Source organism: Tauraco erythrolophus, chromosome 3 (assembly GCF_009769465.1).
Source record: "Tauraco erythrolophus isolate bTauEry1 chromosome 3, bTauEry1.pri, whole genome shotgun sequence".
Classification (NCBI taxonomy): Eukaryota; Metazoa; Chordata; class Aves; order Musophagiformes; family Musophagidae; genus Tauraco; species Tauraco erythrolophus.
The window spans coordinates 67,294,703-67,312,278 of record NC_141467.1 but is presented as its reverse complement, the minus strand read 5'-3'; the positions used below and the strand labels follow the sequence as shown (position 1 = coordinate 67,312,278).

The 17,576-nt window shown below is 40.0% G+C and overlaps 1 protein-coding gene across 1 annotated transcript in view; it reads right to left on the bottom strand.

Annotated features, from left to right (window-relative positions):
- Positions 1-17,576, bottom strand: part of C3H8orf34 (chromosome 3 C8orf34 homolog) — a 157,701-nt gene that overhangs the window by 92,826 nt on the left and 47,299 nt on the right. The window contains exons 7-8 of the mRNA XM_086609319.1: positions 14,940-15,109; positions 7,884-8,050 (exon numbers count right to left, since the gene is read on the bottom strand). Coding sequence (XP_086465445.1) covers positions 7,884-8,050; positions 14,940-15,109 — 337 coding nt within the window. The remainder of the gene's footprint in view (positions 1-7,883; positions 8,051-14,939; positions 15,110-17,576) is intronic.

The window sequence follows — 17,576 nt, the reverse complement described above, 5'->3', positions numbered from 1 at the left end:
TTATCTACACAGTAACTTTTTTTCACAAATTTCACTAGGAGGGCAGTAGTGACACAGATAGTCAAGTCATGCATACAGACATTTAATTTGACTTTTGAAGACATACTATAAGATGAACAACTTTGCATTTTTTTAAAAAGAAAAATAATGTTGGACCATACCTTGCTAAATTTTTCTTGGAATCTGAGAATGATAATGCTTATTATTGCATTGAATGTAAAGAATCAGCATTCAGTGATAAGAACATGAGACACATGACACTGCCATCATCACTTTCCCGTGACTTGGGCTGAAGCAGTGATCACTATCTCTGACTAGACAGAAAACTTACCTTCTTCTAGGGGCATGAAAATACTGTGCTACACTGACTTTCTCACTTGCTGGTGATTCTAACCTGAGGACCATCATACAAGGAGGAGTTTGTGACCCACACAATAATTGAGCTGAGCAGGCACAGATCTGTGCTGTGCTATGCTGTACTGCACAAATCACTTGACCACAGGATAGAGTTAGCCCACTAAAGGAGAAGACAGTAGGCAGCTCCCACCCGGCATTTGGCAATTACACCACCTGCATGGTCTTATCTTAAAAGTGAACCACCATGTTGTCATGTGAACATCTTTTTGTTTCACAGTAGAAATTCTGAATGAAATTCTTTACTTATAAGAAAAAACAAACTAAATTATTCACTTCTAAGAGCAATACAATCTGTAATGCTGATGAACTTTAGCAGGCCAGGAGCTGTGCAGGATATTATGCCATGTCTGGAGGTTCTGTCCAATGCTGCGCAACTCAGGATTCCCAGCATCTGCAGGGATGTAAGATTATCTATGTTATCCTCTTTTTTCCACCTCAAAAAGGTATTTAAATCCACATCTGATGAAGTCCGAGTACCTTTTTAATGGAGATCTGTAACACACACTTGCAACAGTGCATTACATCGGCCACTGAAAATTTTGCCAGCCTCTGCATGCAGAAGAGGCTAATGGTCTCCCAGTGGTGTCAGCTTCTGTGCATGCACCACACAGCAGGTGCTCACAGGTAATTTTGCTGATTTCCCAATAGCTTCCAAAAAAGAAGAGTCAGCAAAAGAGGGTACGATGAGCAAATTCACACAGCTTTCTCCCACACAATCATTCTACTTAAACCCCAACAAAACAGGCTGCAGGCCAGGAAACTGTTCTGAAGATGTAGTACAACTCACATACCATCTTTTCCAGGGCCTTGTGGCCTCTCTTCTGGCAAATGATGTATTCTAGTCGCATAATGGAGGAAAAGATTTTGTTCAGCTGGGAGAGACAACAAAGAGGAACGACTTGCCACTAATATTAGAATAATTTATCAGGTCTAGAGTCTGTTTCCTGCATGTTGCGAAAGACTTCTAGGAAACAGGGAAATTATTAAAGTGTTGAACCAGAAGAAAAGTGCTGAAAACACTGCAGATTGGACACTCTTTCATCGAAGCACTCAGGGACTTGCTAGAAAAGTAGTATAGATTATATAAGGGGTAGATTACCAGACTCCTAGTTATTGTTTCATCCTACGGGCAAAGGTAATCTCTACTAAGTTCTACTTATCTCCTCTTGTTATAAAATGTAAATATATCACTGGTCAATCTTTCAGGGGTGTTACAATGATTAAGTAATTAACATTTGGAAAGCTCTTGAGGAAAAAATAATTTCTAGATATTAGAAGAAGAGTTATTAAAGCAAAGAGAAGACATCAGATATCACCCAAAGCAATAATTAAAAAATATATTATTGTTTAAAGTGCATTTTATCTTTAAAGGTTCTGATTTGTTACTGCATAGCAAGAATTACAGATAATAAACATGAGACAATCATGGAACTTTCACTTAAGATTTCTATATTGCACAAAAAAAAACCACTATCACTGTGAAACCAGCTTTGAAGAAGAGATGGTTTTACAAGCCCTGATGCTGCAAACACTTAAATTTAGGCAAGATATATTATTATTTGCATTGAAATCGAGGCTTTTCAGAATCATACAGACTGGCATATGCATGAATTGCAGGAAATGGACTTCAGTTATCATCACCTTTCACTTCAACCACAGCTGTGTGAGCTTCCTGGGTACACTTATACTTGGAGTGGTGCCTCTGAGTTAACTATTGCATAGCATGTATTAACATATGGTAACATTTTTAATGTTTTAAGCATGCATAAACATTGGACGACAACAAGAAAAGAGGTGATTTAGCATTATAACTAAATATCATAGAATTATTCAGGTTGGAAGAGACCTTTAAGATCATCAAGACCAACTGTTAATCTAACACTGCCAAGTCCATCACTCAACCATGTCCCTAAGTACCACACATCTACACATCTTTTAAATACCTCCAGGGATGGTGATTCCACCACTTCCCTGGGCAGCCTGTTCCAATGCTTGACAACGCTTTCCATGAAGAAATTTTTCCCAATATCCAATCCAAAGCTTCCCTGGTGCAACTTGAGGCCATTTGCTCTTGTCCTATCACTTGCTACTTGGGAGAAGAGACCAATACTCACCTCTCTACAACCTCCTTTCAGGTAGTTGTAGAGAGCGATAAGGTCTCCCCTGAGCCTCCTTTTCTCCAGACTGAACAAACTCAATTCCTTCAGCTACTCCTTATAGGACTTTGTGGGAAAATAACAGAAATTGGGGAAAATGGAGAAATACGGCTTTGCAAATTTCAGATCAAAGGCTGCAATATTAGAGCAGCTTTGAGATGAGACACAGTTGATGCTCCCAGGACAGACACAGCCTGCTGGTCGGATGGAATGAGCAATGTCCTTGAAGTGGGGAGTAGAGTGGTACAGAGGTACCATGGCTCATCCCTATTATCAGGGGCAAAGAACACCTGGTGATGATAACTGTCTAATTGCCATCAAGGAAGATGGATCGCAGCTGTTGCCTCAGCAATAATGGTAAAATCGTGTCCTGTAGTTGAACTTTGCTCATTATAATATCATTATAATACCAAAACACACCTCCGCGTCAAAAGCTACCCGCCTCTGGGCTGCGGCCACCCCTCGCTGAGCAGGCACCCTGAATTTCTTCTAGCCTATACTTTTAAATTGAAGCGAGAAAAATTTACACCAATCCTAATAAAGGTATGTATGACTAAAGTCATTCAAGCTCCACCTGAAAGTAAAGAAATAGTATAAAATGGCAAAAGAGAAGGGGGATGTTAGGGGAGAAGCCCCCCATCAAAACGTCTAGGGTCAGTCGACGGGCTGGATCTCTCTTCTCCCCCCCATAGGGACACCTATTGAGTAAGAGCTCTGTGTTATGCACATTTACTTACTAACGTCTTGCTAGCTAGTTAGTATTATTACTGATCAGTTCTAGTTCTGTATTATTCCAAATCAAATTTGTTTTCGCAGTCAGTCCCTATAAATGGCTATCTTCGAATCTGTATCCTGTCACGAATATATGTAATAAAACTTGCTATATATAAATACAAGTTTCCAGAAACTTCAATAATTGACACAGAGGATATAAGGGATTTGTGCCAGTGCCGCTGCCTGTGAGGCTCCCTGTTTGGGAAAGGGGCAGACTGGCCAAATTGAGAAAGGCTCGAGGTAGCCCCCGCTCTGTCCTCTGTCGACACTGTCGTGGGTTAGGCCGCTCTGGCAACTAAACCCTACACAGTCCCTCTCACCCTCCCCCATCCCCAGGGATGAGGGAGAGAATCAAAGAGGAAAAAGAAAAGAGACCCGTGGGTTGAGATAAGAACAATTTACTACTACCGCTACCAATATATATATATACAGATATGTACAAGGATAAACATATACAAACGAGTGATGTAAGGTGTAATTGCTCACCACCCCTTGACCGAGGCCCGTCTCATTCCAAAGCTGCAATCCCAAAACGGATAAAAGTCGATACCACAATCCCAGATGAATGGGAGGCCCCGAGACAGAGAGCAAGAGAGAGAGAGAAAGCACTCTGAGAGCCCGAAAGTGAGAGCCCCGGAAGGGCCAAAAGCCCTTCTTTCTGGCTGACCCTCACTTTTATACTGGGCATGACGCTGCATGATATGGAATACTAATTGGCCAGTTTGGCCCTCAATCTTAAGTTCAAGTACAAATCGTAAGGAGAGTCGTAGACCCCTTGTCCCAGCCATGCTCCCCCCTTATCCTGTTGTGCTCCTGCACACTGGCAAGAACACGGCAGCTGAAAAGTCCTTGAGACCTCAGTGCCAACTACAAACATCAGTGCGCTGTCAACATTCTTCTCAGAGCCAGCCTCTGAGTAAAACCAAAACACGGAGCTCTTTTAGCTGCTAAAAAGAAGAGCTAACTGTCCCAGCTAAAACCAGGACAGACACAATATCGTGGCTTAACGTGACAGACTTGTTCTCTACATCAATATTGTGTAAAAAACCAAAGAATTTCTTTTTCATCTTCCTTACGTGTAAAAAGCTCAAGAATCTATATTTAAGTCCAAATGTGCTACAAAAAACCTTATGTTTTTACTATGTGAATGTTTAAACATAGCAATACATTTAAACAATGATGTTCTTACACTTAATCAAACAATTGATTTTTTAAAACCAAATGAGTCATGTTTTCATGACTGTTCAATCAATATTCCCAGCAATTTCAAGGAAAATATAGTTCAGTCCTCTTCAATGGATATTATTGAGATACTGAAGGAATAACATGATTTCAATGTCTCAGTGGGCTTCAGCCAAATGCGAAAGACAGCTTAAGCCCAAATGTCACGGAATTCCAAAAGGACCGCAGAGTTTCACAAAGAACTACTTCAGCTCCCGATTATATTTACAAAACACAATACTTGGCATTACGATGTCTACAAAACAAACCCCTTGATATCATTTTCAGTCACAGATCTCAGTTGCATTAGCCTTTTACATTTCCAGATATATGTGATTTTACAGTTACAGTCCCCAGCTTTTTAAAGTCAGGAAGATTCTTTCCGCTATGATGTTATCTGCCAGTAGTCTATTTCAGGCACCTGCATAACTGAACACACTCAGAAAGTTACCAGTGTGTTAACAGCCCTCCTAGAGTGATAACTAAAATCAGAATGTAGCTCCACAATATTCTTTTTCGTCTTTGTGCATATATTGCTTTTGAAATGGATTCTTCTGAAGTCTAACAGCTTAATTGTTTCTTCTATTTGAAATATTTCATTCCAGCTAAACCTTCATTGACAATTCTGATGTGAGTACTAGGAGGCTGTTTTGGGAGAAAATATACCAACAGTCAGTTTCATGCTTTTAATACCTAAATAAATCAAAGAAACTCTGAAGAAGATTATCTTGAACACACATAAAGAAGGTTGTGTTCTGCAAAAACCTACATTATAAGTAGGGCACTCATTAAAATCTTCTGCTATAAATAGTAGGATTTGTTTTCCCAGAATCCAGACTTAGGAGCCTGAGTTTTTGTAATTTTTTAAGAAAGGGTTGAATAAGCAACAACTACTGAACTCTAAAGGGAACAAGTCAAGTAGCTGTATGCAACAATGCCCTGCAATTCAGCGATGGCAGAAAGTCATGATTTTAAATTAGTTATACTGCATATAAGTGGTGTAAAAAGCATCAAAGCAGTTAACGGATTAATGCAGTACATAATAAAAATATTCAATCCCAGTAGCATACAGTTACTGATCTGGAATGAAAAATACCTGTGTTTAGTGATAGAAACTTAAGTTCTTTATGTTACCTTCAAAAGAAAAATTAAAAACTCTTCCCGTGTAACACTTTGTCATATCCTCAAGTTTGGAGCAGTTCTGCAGGAAGTAACCTAACCATTATATCAAATATAAAACATGTACTGTCAGTAAACTGCAAAATGAGAATTAAAATAAAAATCAGTCTGTCAGACACACAGCAGTTCCAACACCAAGATGTGCATAATGAACTTTCTATCAGTGGTAGTTATTACAATATAGCCATGTTATAGTAACTATAACCATGGCTACTCATCAAATATGCCATGATTTTGCTCCAGAATCTCAGAATCACTTATATAACACCCCATCCATAACAGAGGTCCTGTTTGTGACCTTTCCTAGTTTTAAGTTGATTTTGTATAAAATTTGCCAGTTTCTATGAAATATGTGATAGAAAAATGTTATAGGTTTTGCATGGCACAAACCCAGAAGGGATTCTTACAATTGAGTTCTTATTAAAAAAAAAAAAACCAAAACATTCGTTTCTACACAAATAATATTCTGCCCAAATATCAAGAAATTAGAGAATATAATTTCCTTTATACTTTCTTTCTGGTTCCAGATACCTTCAGGGATTCAAGTGTCTGGAAGGAAAGACCTACACATCTATTGGATGCCTTTTCCTCACTATCTCCACAGAAGTTAACAAAAGATTCTGTTCCGCATGTGATATGTAACAAGGCTGATAACATCACACACACATACCTACTGTACCTTCCAGGTGCCACAGAATCCTAGAGGAGTTTTGGGGTTTATGCCAGTGCAAGACACCCAGTCAGCTTTCTTTTCATGTCACATTAATAAAGTTCAAAAGATCTATAAATTGCAGGAGGAAATAAGGAGGTAACGTAGCTACAAAATAGCTACGGCCTTCACTGGAATCCATGGATTAGTTCTGGAAATACCAACTGATTCCATGAAGACTGTAAGCCCACAGTCACAAACACTGATTTCATTCAAACACAATAAACTGATTGACCCAACGTGACACCCAAGTGACCAAGCCCATTAGCTCTTATTTCTTGTAAAAACAAATGCATGCATTAAACTTAAAACTACTGAAAAAAGAATGTATTCACAATTATTTAAGCATAACAAAAACCTTTTTTACCATAAACATGGTCAAGCACTGGAACAGGTTGCCCAGAGACATTGTAGAGTCTCCATCTTCAGAGAGAGTCGAAACTCAACTGAACAGTGCTCAGAGCAAACTGCTCTAGCTGACCGTTTTGATGAAGGGGTTGGACGAGATATCTCCAGTAGTCCCTTCCAACCTCAACTATTCTGTGATTCTATGAAGACTGTAGTAAGGAAGCAACAGAAATATAACAGAAACAGAGTAGAGCACCAAGTCTTTTTCTGATTTTTAGATTAAGGTACCATCTGAAACAAATAATTTGTCATAGAATTCATAAATGTAAGAAGGCTGAGCTATCCTGAGATTGTGTATTTCCTGTGCTTTGATCCCACATAAAGCTCTAAATAACAAAAACTAGGGAAAAATAATGAAATCCATTATTACCTTTTAAGCAACTTACATTGAAGCTTTTAAAAATGGCAGAAGAGACTATTAATTAACTTTCTTAAACAATTTCCCTCCTTTCACAACCAGTAATTTTAGGACAAAGGAGGAAGCACTGAGCATACAGCCTCCTAGAGCACAACTTAACATATAATGCAGTCTATTGGAAAATTACAATCAAATCCTCTGGAGATGTTATGAATCTACACTGCATAAGCTATTTGTAGCTAGTAAGTCTCAAATAAAATCCACCGAAGTCAGAACTGTGATACAGCTGAGAAAAAGAAGCATCAGATGAAAGCCAGTGAAGCAGATTCTGCTCCTTGTACATGAATACATTCTCCAAGTAGAACCTGCAAGTGATTTATTTAGGAAATCAAATTAATTACTTTAAGGACCTGAAGTGTTTGATATTTCATGGGATTTAAATGCAGCTGGAAGTTTATTCATACACATACAGGGTCTTCATTACACTCACACCTGAAAGTGGCAAGTTAAACCCTACAAATCTTCATATAGCTGCTGGATATTTATGGTTCAAACACAGGGAGTAGATTCGAATCAATCTATTCTTGATAGGGTATCACACTTTTTTGATTAACCTATAATAAGAAAGTATCAGAAAATACACATAATTTTTTGCAGTTACCCAGCAGTTCCATTGCATCATCTTCATTGTCAATATCTTCTTCAGTAACAGATGGAGCTGTGCTTTGAGCAGAATCAAAGGAGTCCTGAGAAAGCATGGCAGCCAGCAGTTTCTTATGTTGCTGCTGTTGTTGTTTTAGTCCTTTGGTCTTTGGCTCCATTTTTAAGCTGTGAGGGAGGAAAGCACAACTTTCTCTTACTCTCTACGAAATATTTCACGCCTTTAGCAAATTACTGTAGCCCGTGATGTTGTCCAGATCTGAAGGTTAACACCATCAGATCACACATAAACCAGCTGGTTATCACTTATTCTCTGACCACTGGATGTTGTAAGTCAGTTTGTGTTTTCAGCTCCTGTCTAAAGTTTTGATTGAATGATGACAGGAAATGTCCCATTGACTTTATGGGCATTAATCAAGTCTATATAAGCTACATTTACAGAACAACAGAATGTCAATTACTAATTGGTATTGCTAAGGCATTGCTCGCACAGCAAAATGAGAACAAAGAACTGCTCCCTTGAGTGCTTATGTTACCACAACCCCATAGGATTAAAGACTAAACAGTTATAACAATTCTCATGGTTTGTTGACTTTTGTCCATAACTGAAGTAATAGACAACTGGAACTGCACAGAAGCTAGCAGAAAGGTCTAAGGCAGGACTCCCCACCGTTAGCAATTTCTGATTCCTTACAATATCAGGATAAAGACAACGGAATAGAGGTCTGGTGCCCCACATGAGGGTATCAGCAACACATCAGGCTGCCTTATAGCCTGTTGCAGGAAGGCAGATCTGTTGAAAATGTATGAAATTTAGGATAATCAATGATAGTTCATTTCCCACGGCAAGGATGAGCACTAATAAGACAAAGTAGACTATGGACATGAAGAATAGGCTTCGAGTTTAGGACATCAGGTTATGGATGGGCCTCTACAAGCTCTAGTTCATTTTGGGCTCTAAGAAACAAGAGCATCGTATTAAAAATCACTCAATTTCCCCACTGCGTGCATACATTATCCCTTGAAATTTCCCAAGACCCTTGCTTCTTCTCAGAATATCTCCAGGAAATTTTTCATGTAGAAAACTACTAACAATGACTTGGAAATTAGTTTAATCCTGCTTTCACCGCGTTTGAGATTCTGAAAGATGAGCTCAGTACCAGCAGGACTGGCATCAGCACTTTTATACGGTTGTATTAGGTTTGTGTGGCAAAGTTTTGGTAGGGGAGCTACAGGGGTGACTTCTGTGAGAAGCTGCTAGAAGATTCCCCTATGTACCATAGAGCCAATGTCAGCCAGCTCCAAGAAGGACTCACTGCTGGCCAAGGCCGAGCCCATCTGTGACAGTGGTAGCACCTCTGTAATAACGTAGTTAAGAAGAGGGAAAAAAAAATCTGTGTGTAATTGCAGCTGGGAGAGAGGAGTGAGACTATATGAGAAATAACTCTGCAAACACCAAGGTCAAAGAAGAAGAAGGAGGAGGTGCTCCAGACAGAAAAAGCAGAAAACTCAGATTCTCAAATATCACACACTATGTATACTCACTCCAATTTCCTCTATGATGAAAGACCATTACTGAAAACAGGCGTGTGATAAACAGGCCAGTGGTCCACAGGAACATGCTGTTCTCTGCAGCCTATTCTGTCCCCTATAGAATGCTAGGAATATGGAAGGACCCAGGCCTTTCCCTTCCACCAAACAGAAAAACACTTGTACTCCGTAGTCTCTAAAAACAACACAGAGAGAGGGAGTCCCATGACGCTGATGGCAATTGCTCTACCAGCGATCTGTCAAAGCCTAACCCTCTGGATATTTATAGAGTATTTAATTTATGTAGCTTTTCATTATGTTCAGTGATAGATAAAAGAAAACATATTACCTGGAAATAACGGGACAATTACAGTTTTTGCTTTCCTGTTCTGACGCTGTAACTGAAGATAAGGGTTACTTTTGAGAGTTTGATGATTTATCACATAAATCCTGATAATTAGTGATCAATAAACTATCACTTTTTATTAAAAGCGTTGCTAAATCAAATTTAGCAAGATGTAATTGGGAACATTTGTTACAAATTTCAAATTGCTCCCTCTTTCTGTTGCCAGGTAAAATTGTAACTGCATTATTTCAGGCCATATTAATTATGAACTAGATGAATGAAATACAGATGAGGTAGTCAAAAACTCTTTAGAACTGATAACAGCTTCACTCTTTCGATAGTTTTATTTAATCTTCTAAAACCATACTATTCTCACTACTTTTGCATGTTCTAGGCATAGAATTATAGAATCATAGAATGGTTAGGGTTGGAAGGGACCTCAAAGATCATCTAGTTCCAACCCCCCTGCCATGGGCAGGGAAAACCTCCACTACACCAGGTTGCCCAAAGCCTCATCCAACTTGGCCTTGAACACATCCAGGGATGGGACATCTACAACTTCTCTGGGCAACATGTTCTAGTGCCTCACCACCCTCAGAGTGAAAAATTTCTTCCTTATATCTAATCAAAATCTGCCCTCTTTCAGTTTAAATCCATTGTCCCTTGTCCTATCACTACACGCCCTTGTAAAAAGTCCCTCTCCACCTTTCCTGCATGCCCCCTTTAAGTACTGGAAGGCTGCAATAAGATCACCCTGGAGACTTCTCTTCTCCAGGCTGAACAGCCCCAACTCTCTCAGCCTGTCTTCATAGGAGAGGTGCTCCAGCCCTCGGATCATCTTTGTGGGCCTTCTCTGGACCCTCTCCAACAGCTCCATGTCCTCCTTGTGTTGGGGACTCCAGAGCTGAACGCAGTATTCCAGGTGGGGTCTCACAAGAGCTGAGTAGAGGGGCAGAATCACCTCCCTCGACCTGCTGGCCACGCTCCTTTTGATACAGCCCAGGATACAGTTGGCTTTCTGGGCTGCCAGCGCACATTGCCGGCTCATGTTGAGCTTCTCATCCACCAGCACTCCCAAGTCCTTTTCCTCAGGGCTGCTCTCAATCCATTCCCCGCTCAGCCTGTACTTGTGCTTGGGATTGCCCCAACCCATGTGCAGGACCTTGCACTTGGCCTTGTTGAACTTCATGAGGTTCTCACAGGCTCACCTCTCCAGCCTGTCAAGGTCCTCTGGATGGCTACATTGTACTGGATATGCTACACTATATCTAAATTATTATTATATGTTACTTATCTCATGCAAATTCTGTTCACAGTACTTTAATTCCCAGTAACACTGAATCAAACCTTGAAGAAATTGTCTGTTATTAGTTAACTATTATGAAACATTCACATTAACTTTGATCAATATGGGTCTTTTGAACTTCCATATATAGGTGGCGTCAATTTTAGTATCACCACTATCTTGAAGTTCGGTAATTTTACGATTATTTTGCAAGACTGCAAACATGCTTTTTAGAAATGCCTTACAAAAGCTGATGAAATGCTAATGAAGCAAAGAATTATCCTAGACATAAAATCAGTCATCCAAATGTAAATCCATACGCTCCATGTAATTTAGTAGTTATTCATTTCCACTGAAAATCAGTATTCCCACTTAACAATACATATTTTTCAACTTAATGCACCTAAAAACTAGAGATATCAGTGTCCCATAAGTCTTTCCTGGCATCAAGTACCGCATATTCTCCTTATTTCGTATGTCAGGCAACGTGATTTTGTCATGACACTCAACAAGACTTCTCAAATACTACTCTCAAAGCCATTAATCACATTTTTTAATTATAGCATTAGCTGTGAGGTTTCTCACAGCTTGTACCACCCTCTGCAAAGAGAAAAATGTGCTGCTTTGAATCATCTTTGTTACTCAGAACTAAACCTCTTTGCTCCCTTCTGGAGATCAGAGATGCTTATTTATGCTCCTTCCTATTGAGAGAAGGGATACAATATCCTCAATTTGCTCTGAAACGTGGAACAGATCTTTATTCAGTGGCTTTACTGGACTACTGAATAAGGAAAAAGAAACCCAGGCCCTCACAATCAAGCTGCAGTGCCAGTTCCAGACTCCATTAGTTTCCCAGGAACTGCACTGCAGAGACCCGGTGTCTGAATTCTGTTGGTTCCAGTCCAATGTCTGGCTGAGGGATCATTACTATGCACTGCTACTTCTTTGAAGTAGTAGTACTTGCAGCTTCCCCCACAATAATCTAATTAAAAGAAGAAAGAAGTGCTCATGGATAACAAACATTCCCAACGTGAGGCAAGTTAATGAATACAGTCTGTAAGAGTACAGCAAGTGACAGACTAGTTTCCCTGCGACAGGGAGATGAATTCCCATGTAGAAGGCACAGGGAGGATATAGTAAATGAATATTCACAATTTAAATTGGGGGACGAGAGGCTGGAGAGCGACTTCACAGAAAGAGACCTGGGGGTTTGAGTTGATGGCAAGTTGAATATGAGTTAACAGTGTCCCCTGGCAGCCAAAAGGACCACCTGTGTCCTGGGGGGCATCAAGCACAGCATAGCTAGCCAGTCGAGGGAGGTGGTTGTCCCACTCTGCCCTGCACTGGTGAGGTCCCACCTCAAGTAATGTGTGCAGTTTTGGGCGCCTCAGTACAAGCAGGACTCCAAACTATCAGAATGTGTCCAGAGGAGGACGACCAAGACGGTGAAAGGCCTTGAGGGCAAGACTTACGAGGAGCGGCTGAGGTCCTCAAGTTTTTCAGCTGGGAGAAGAGAAGACTGAGGGATAACCTCAGTCTACGACTTCCTCAAAGTGGGCAGCAGAGAGGGAGGAGGTGCTGATCTCCTCTCTCTGGTGACCAGCAATAGGATACAAGGAAAAGGCATGAAGATGCAACAGGGGACAATCAGATTGGACTTTAGGAAAAGGTTCTTCTCTGAGAAGGTGATTGGTCACTGGAACAGGCTCACCAGGGAAGTGGTCACACCATCAAGCCTGTTAAGAGTTCAAGGAGCGTCTGGACAACACTCTTAGTCATATGGTTTAGTTTTAGGTAGTCCTGCAAGGAGCAGAGAGTTGGATTTGATGATCCTTCTGACTTCAGATACTCTATGAGTCTTTGACAGTACCTTAGACCTTTTCAAAGGGAAAGCAGAGAGCTTCTGCCTTCTTAAAAGAGGAAGAAAAACGTGTTTGCTACAGAGTACTAGTTATAACCAAGACGAAAAGCTAAAGGACTGAGGGAGAGCTGTAGGTGTTTAAGGCAATTAAAGAGGCAGTGAACAAGCTTTACACTTAAAAAAAAAAAAAAAAAACATGAATTCCTTTTAAAGAAAAGCTGTGAACACTTTCTTTGATAAACACATATCTTTAAATCATGGAAAATAGACTCCTTGGAAAAATGATAATCTCTTCAATGTAGCTGAAGCACATTAACAAACATACTCTCCCACCCTCAGTCAAGATGTATTGGATTTGCGTGGCAAGGTTTTGGTAGCAGGTGGGCTACAGGGGTGGCTTCTATGAGAAGCTGCTGGAAGCATCCCCTGTGTCTGATAGAGCCAATGTCAGTCACCTCCAAGATGAAACCTACTGCTGGCCAAAGCCGATCCCATCAGCAACGGTGGTAGCACCTCTAGGATAATATAGTTAAGAAGGGGAAAAACCTGCTGCACAACAGCAATTGCAGTTGGAGAGAAGAGTGAGAACATGTGAGAGAAACAGCTCTGCAGACACCAAAGTCAGTGAAGCAGGATGAGGAGGAGGTGCTCCAGGCACTGGAGCAGAGATTCTCCTGCAACCCATGTTGAGGGTCATGGTAAGGCAGGCTGTGCCCCTGCACCCCATGGAGGTCCACAGTGGACCAGAGATCCACCTGCAGCCCATGGAGGACCCCACACCAGAGCAGGTGGATGCCCAAAAGAGGCTGTGACCCTGTGGGACACCCACGCTTGGGCAGGCTCCTGGAAGGACCTGTGGATCCGTGGAGAGGAGACCACACTGGAGAAGGTTTGCTGGAAGGACTTGTGACCCCATAGGGGGTCCCATGCTGGAGCAGTCTGTTCCTGAAGGACTGCACTCCATGGGAGGGACCCATGCTAGAGTGGTCCATGAAGAACTGCAGCCCATGGGAAGGACTCACATTGGAGAAATTTGTGGAGGACTGTCTCTTGTGGGAGGGACCCCACACTGGACCACGGGAAGGGTGTGAGGAGTCCTCTCTCTGAGGAGGAAGGAACGGCAGAGACAAAGTCTGATGAACTGACCTCAACCTCCATTCCTCATTCCCCTGTGCCACTGGGGCAGAGGAAGTAGAGCAAATCAGAAGCAAAATTAAACCCGGGAAGAAGGGAGGGGTGGAGGAAAGGTGTTTTATGATTTGGTTTTATTTCTCATTAATCTGTTCTGTTTTGATAGGTAATAAATTAAACTAATTTCCCCAAGTCAAGTCTGGTTTGTCTGTGACAGTAATTAGTGAATTAATCTCCTTGTCCTAATCTTGACCCACAAGTCCTTTGCTATGTTTTCTCTCCCCTGTCCAGCTGAGGAGGGGAGTGACAGAGTGGCTTTGGTGGGCACTTGGCATCCAGCCAGGGTCAATCCACCACGCAAGTGCCATAAATCATCAGAAGTTATTTACTGCAGAGAATACAATTTTCTATTTGAGTCATTGACACTAAGATACTAACCATAAGAACTGAAAATGAATTTAGGAAACCCTGTTAAAAAAAAAAAAAAAAGATACTGCTTGCCTTGTCTACCTGTTATTTAAATGAGAAAATCAGATTTATCACTGCAGTGCCAAGAAGATTAACATACATCTATCACCAACCACTGAAAGACAGAAGGGTTTGAGGTATCTGAATGAAGCTATACATTACAAAATTATTAGACAATGGGCCTCAATCTTGTCAACATACACTTAGCTTTATACATGGGAATAAAACCATGGGATTGCATACGAGTATATAGTTAATCATATTTAAAAGCGTGAGAAGAAACCAGTCACATATTAGTATTTGCATTTATTCTGCATGCTGCCACACTATGGTGTAGGAATTTAAAAGCCCTGCACTCTGCTCTCCGCAATGGGGCATTACAAAGACAGCTCCACTTCACAAATTATCAAATTTTTAGGCAGAATCAAAATCACACCTTCCTCCAGGGCTGCTGCTATCCTCGCTGTCCCACTGCTCATTTTTATTTCTTGGTATTGGAGGCTGCAGCATCTCAGCAGCCAGTGGGTCTGCATCATTTTCTTCACGGCCAATCCATTCTCCAATCACACGAGGTCTGAGAAGGGGAGTGTTAAAACCTGTTGTGTCCTGAACAAAAATAAAAAAAGTACAGAAACACTGCACTGCTTGTTCTCAACCATACACGTCAACAGGAAAAGAAAAGAAGAAATTAAAAAAAATCCTATTCGTTAAAAAAGTACAAAAACAGTACAGTACATTATAATTTTAGAAGGCTACAAAATATCCAGAAACAATCATAGACTAAATGATAATATTCCCATTAATAAAATTGTAAGAGAGATTTGTCCACCCTGATACCTCAAATCTCTCCTATTTCTTACTTTTCAACTGCAACTGTAGAAATCTGTGATATCATCTTAAAAAATTGTAATTTTTTTTAATAAAAGCATGACTCTTTTATAACCAGCACTGTTTCAGTTCTGCTAAGCAACAGATGAGGTCACCCATATAATGAACACCCCAGCCAAAAGACTTGTATATTAATAGCATCACACTTATTTGCATTATGAATTAATGCAAAACTAATAAATACATCTGCATTTGCCATTTTAAAAATAACTCTGCTAGGATTTACATAATGTGTCTTTCAATTCTGAAAATGGTATTAACATTCTAATAAAATGGATTTCTGAAACTAGTACACATATTTTTAACCACTTACTAGAAGAAGATAGGTGGAGAGAATTACAAGAAGTAAGCAAAATGCAACTGGAATATTCAAAACAATAGTGATGATTTGCATCGTTATATTAGAAGTTTAGATAAAAGGAACAAATTGTCCTTAAAAATTGTATGAAAAAGCTGTTCTGAAGTGGTGAGTACCTCTGTTCTCAATGTTGCTAGAACAGTTGCAGATAAAGGGTCATGTACAACAGCATAATCAAACTAAAAAACAAGCATGTATGCAAAAAAAAAGATATAAAATGATGAGACAGGAATATTTGTTTTGTTTTAATTAAACCCTTTTCTAGGCTAGCAAAGATATTTGAAATGCAGTGTTCCTAATTAGGAGAGACATACTCTATTTCTACCCTTTAACGAGAGAAAATTTTAGGAAAACAAATCCTTGGCTGTTACCTAGCTCAGTGTCTCAATAAATATTCTTGTCATAAAACAATGCCTTCCAAACAAAAAGCATCTGGAAAATGTACAGCAGAGTGATTACTTAGCCTAGCAACCATATTTTCTCATCTTCCTAAATACAAACCATTTTAAAAGTTTCTTCCTAACTGGCACAGATACAGCAAAAGCACAGTTTGAAGTAGAGGCCTCTATTGAAATCAAACAAACAAACAAACAAATCTGCAAACTGCTTTCATATTATGTACCCTATTCTAGCCAGACACTGTAATTTTGCTCAGCAGAACTCCAAGAGCTTCCATTTTGACAGAGCAGAATATGACCCAGGACCTGGATCAGAATCATTCACCCTTGTTCTTTTGTTTCGTGCAATGCGCCTGTGAGGGCATTGCTGCACTCCACTCTCCACACTGTCAAGAGTTCTCCATCAGTTGTCTAATGCACTTTTTACACAATGTCTGTTTTCTGCAAGGTCCATGTGACACCGTAGTACCACTGAAAATGGAATGCACGCAATACAGAAGAAAGAAATTTGAGGAAAACATCACAGCTTCAAAGGTTTTAGAATACCTAACCACTGGTGTCTTTTATGTATTTGCAAACATACATGTTGTGTCTGGTGCTGTGTCATAGTCACATAATGTAGACTAGATGACAGTCGCCTTTGCTCACTTGACAGACATAACCTGTCACAGGTGTGACTACCATCATATGCCTATGAGCTAGGAAAAAAGATTATTCCACTGCCCAAAATGCGTTCATTACACAAGGTACCTGCAGTAGTTTCTTTAAGGAAGAACCATTTGGTTCCTTCTGAGGTTTATTCCTGCTACTTTAGCCATTTTCTTCCTTCCCTTTCTCCCTAGGACAGTTTCTAATAACTAATAAAAAAAGAGTTCCTGGAGCTAGTTAAACTTGCAACAACTTTGAGTGTCAATCTTGCTAAAAGCTTCAAGTCCCTTAAGTGAAAACAAAAAGCAACAAAAACCTGCCCTTTTTTTTCAGTACCACAAGCTTTTCCTGATAGTTTTCATTGCACCATCAGCATATGAATAAGTAAACCATGAATGCTGTGTCTCTCCTTGTTATGCTGATTTCTTTTCTAGATATTTTAGAGATTAAAGAAGCACTTCCATACTTACTTAATAGAAATCTAATTTACATTTCATAGTCATGCCTTGCCTCACTTCATCACCTTGTTTTCCTTTTTGAGTCTTGTTAGATTAGTACGACACAGTTCCAGTGACCTAATTTATGTTCCTCCTATAAGCAGCCATAGAGAAAACAGTAAATGGAGAATCAGAGACAGCTCTACTGAGAACATCAGGATGTTTATTGGGCACCTTATTTCCAAAGTTTTAATAAATTTACATGAAGCATTCTGTTCTCAAACAAGTTTTTAGAAGTTTTATTTTTTTATATAAACCTTAGAATCTTAACTATTTCCAATTTA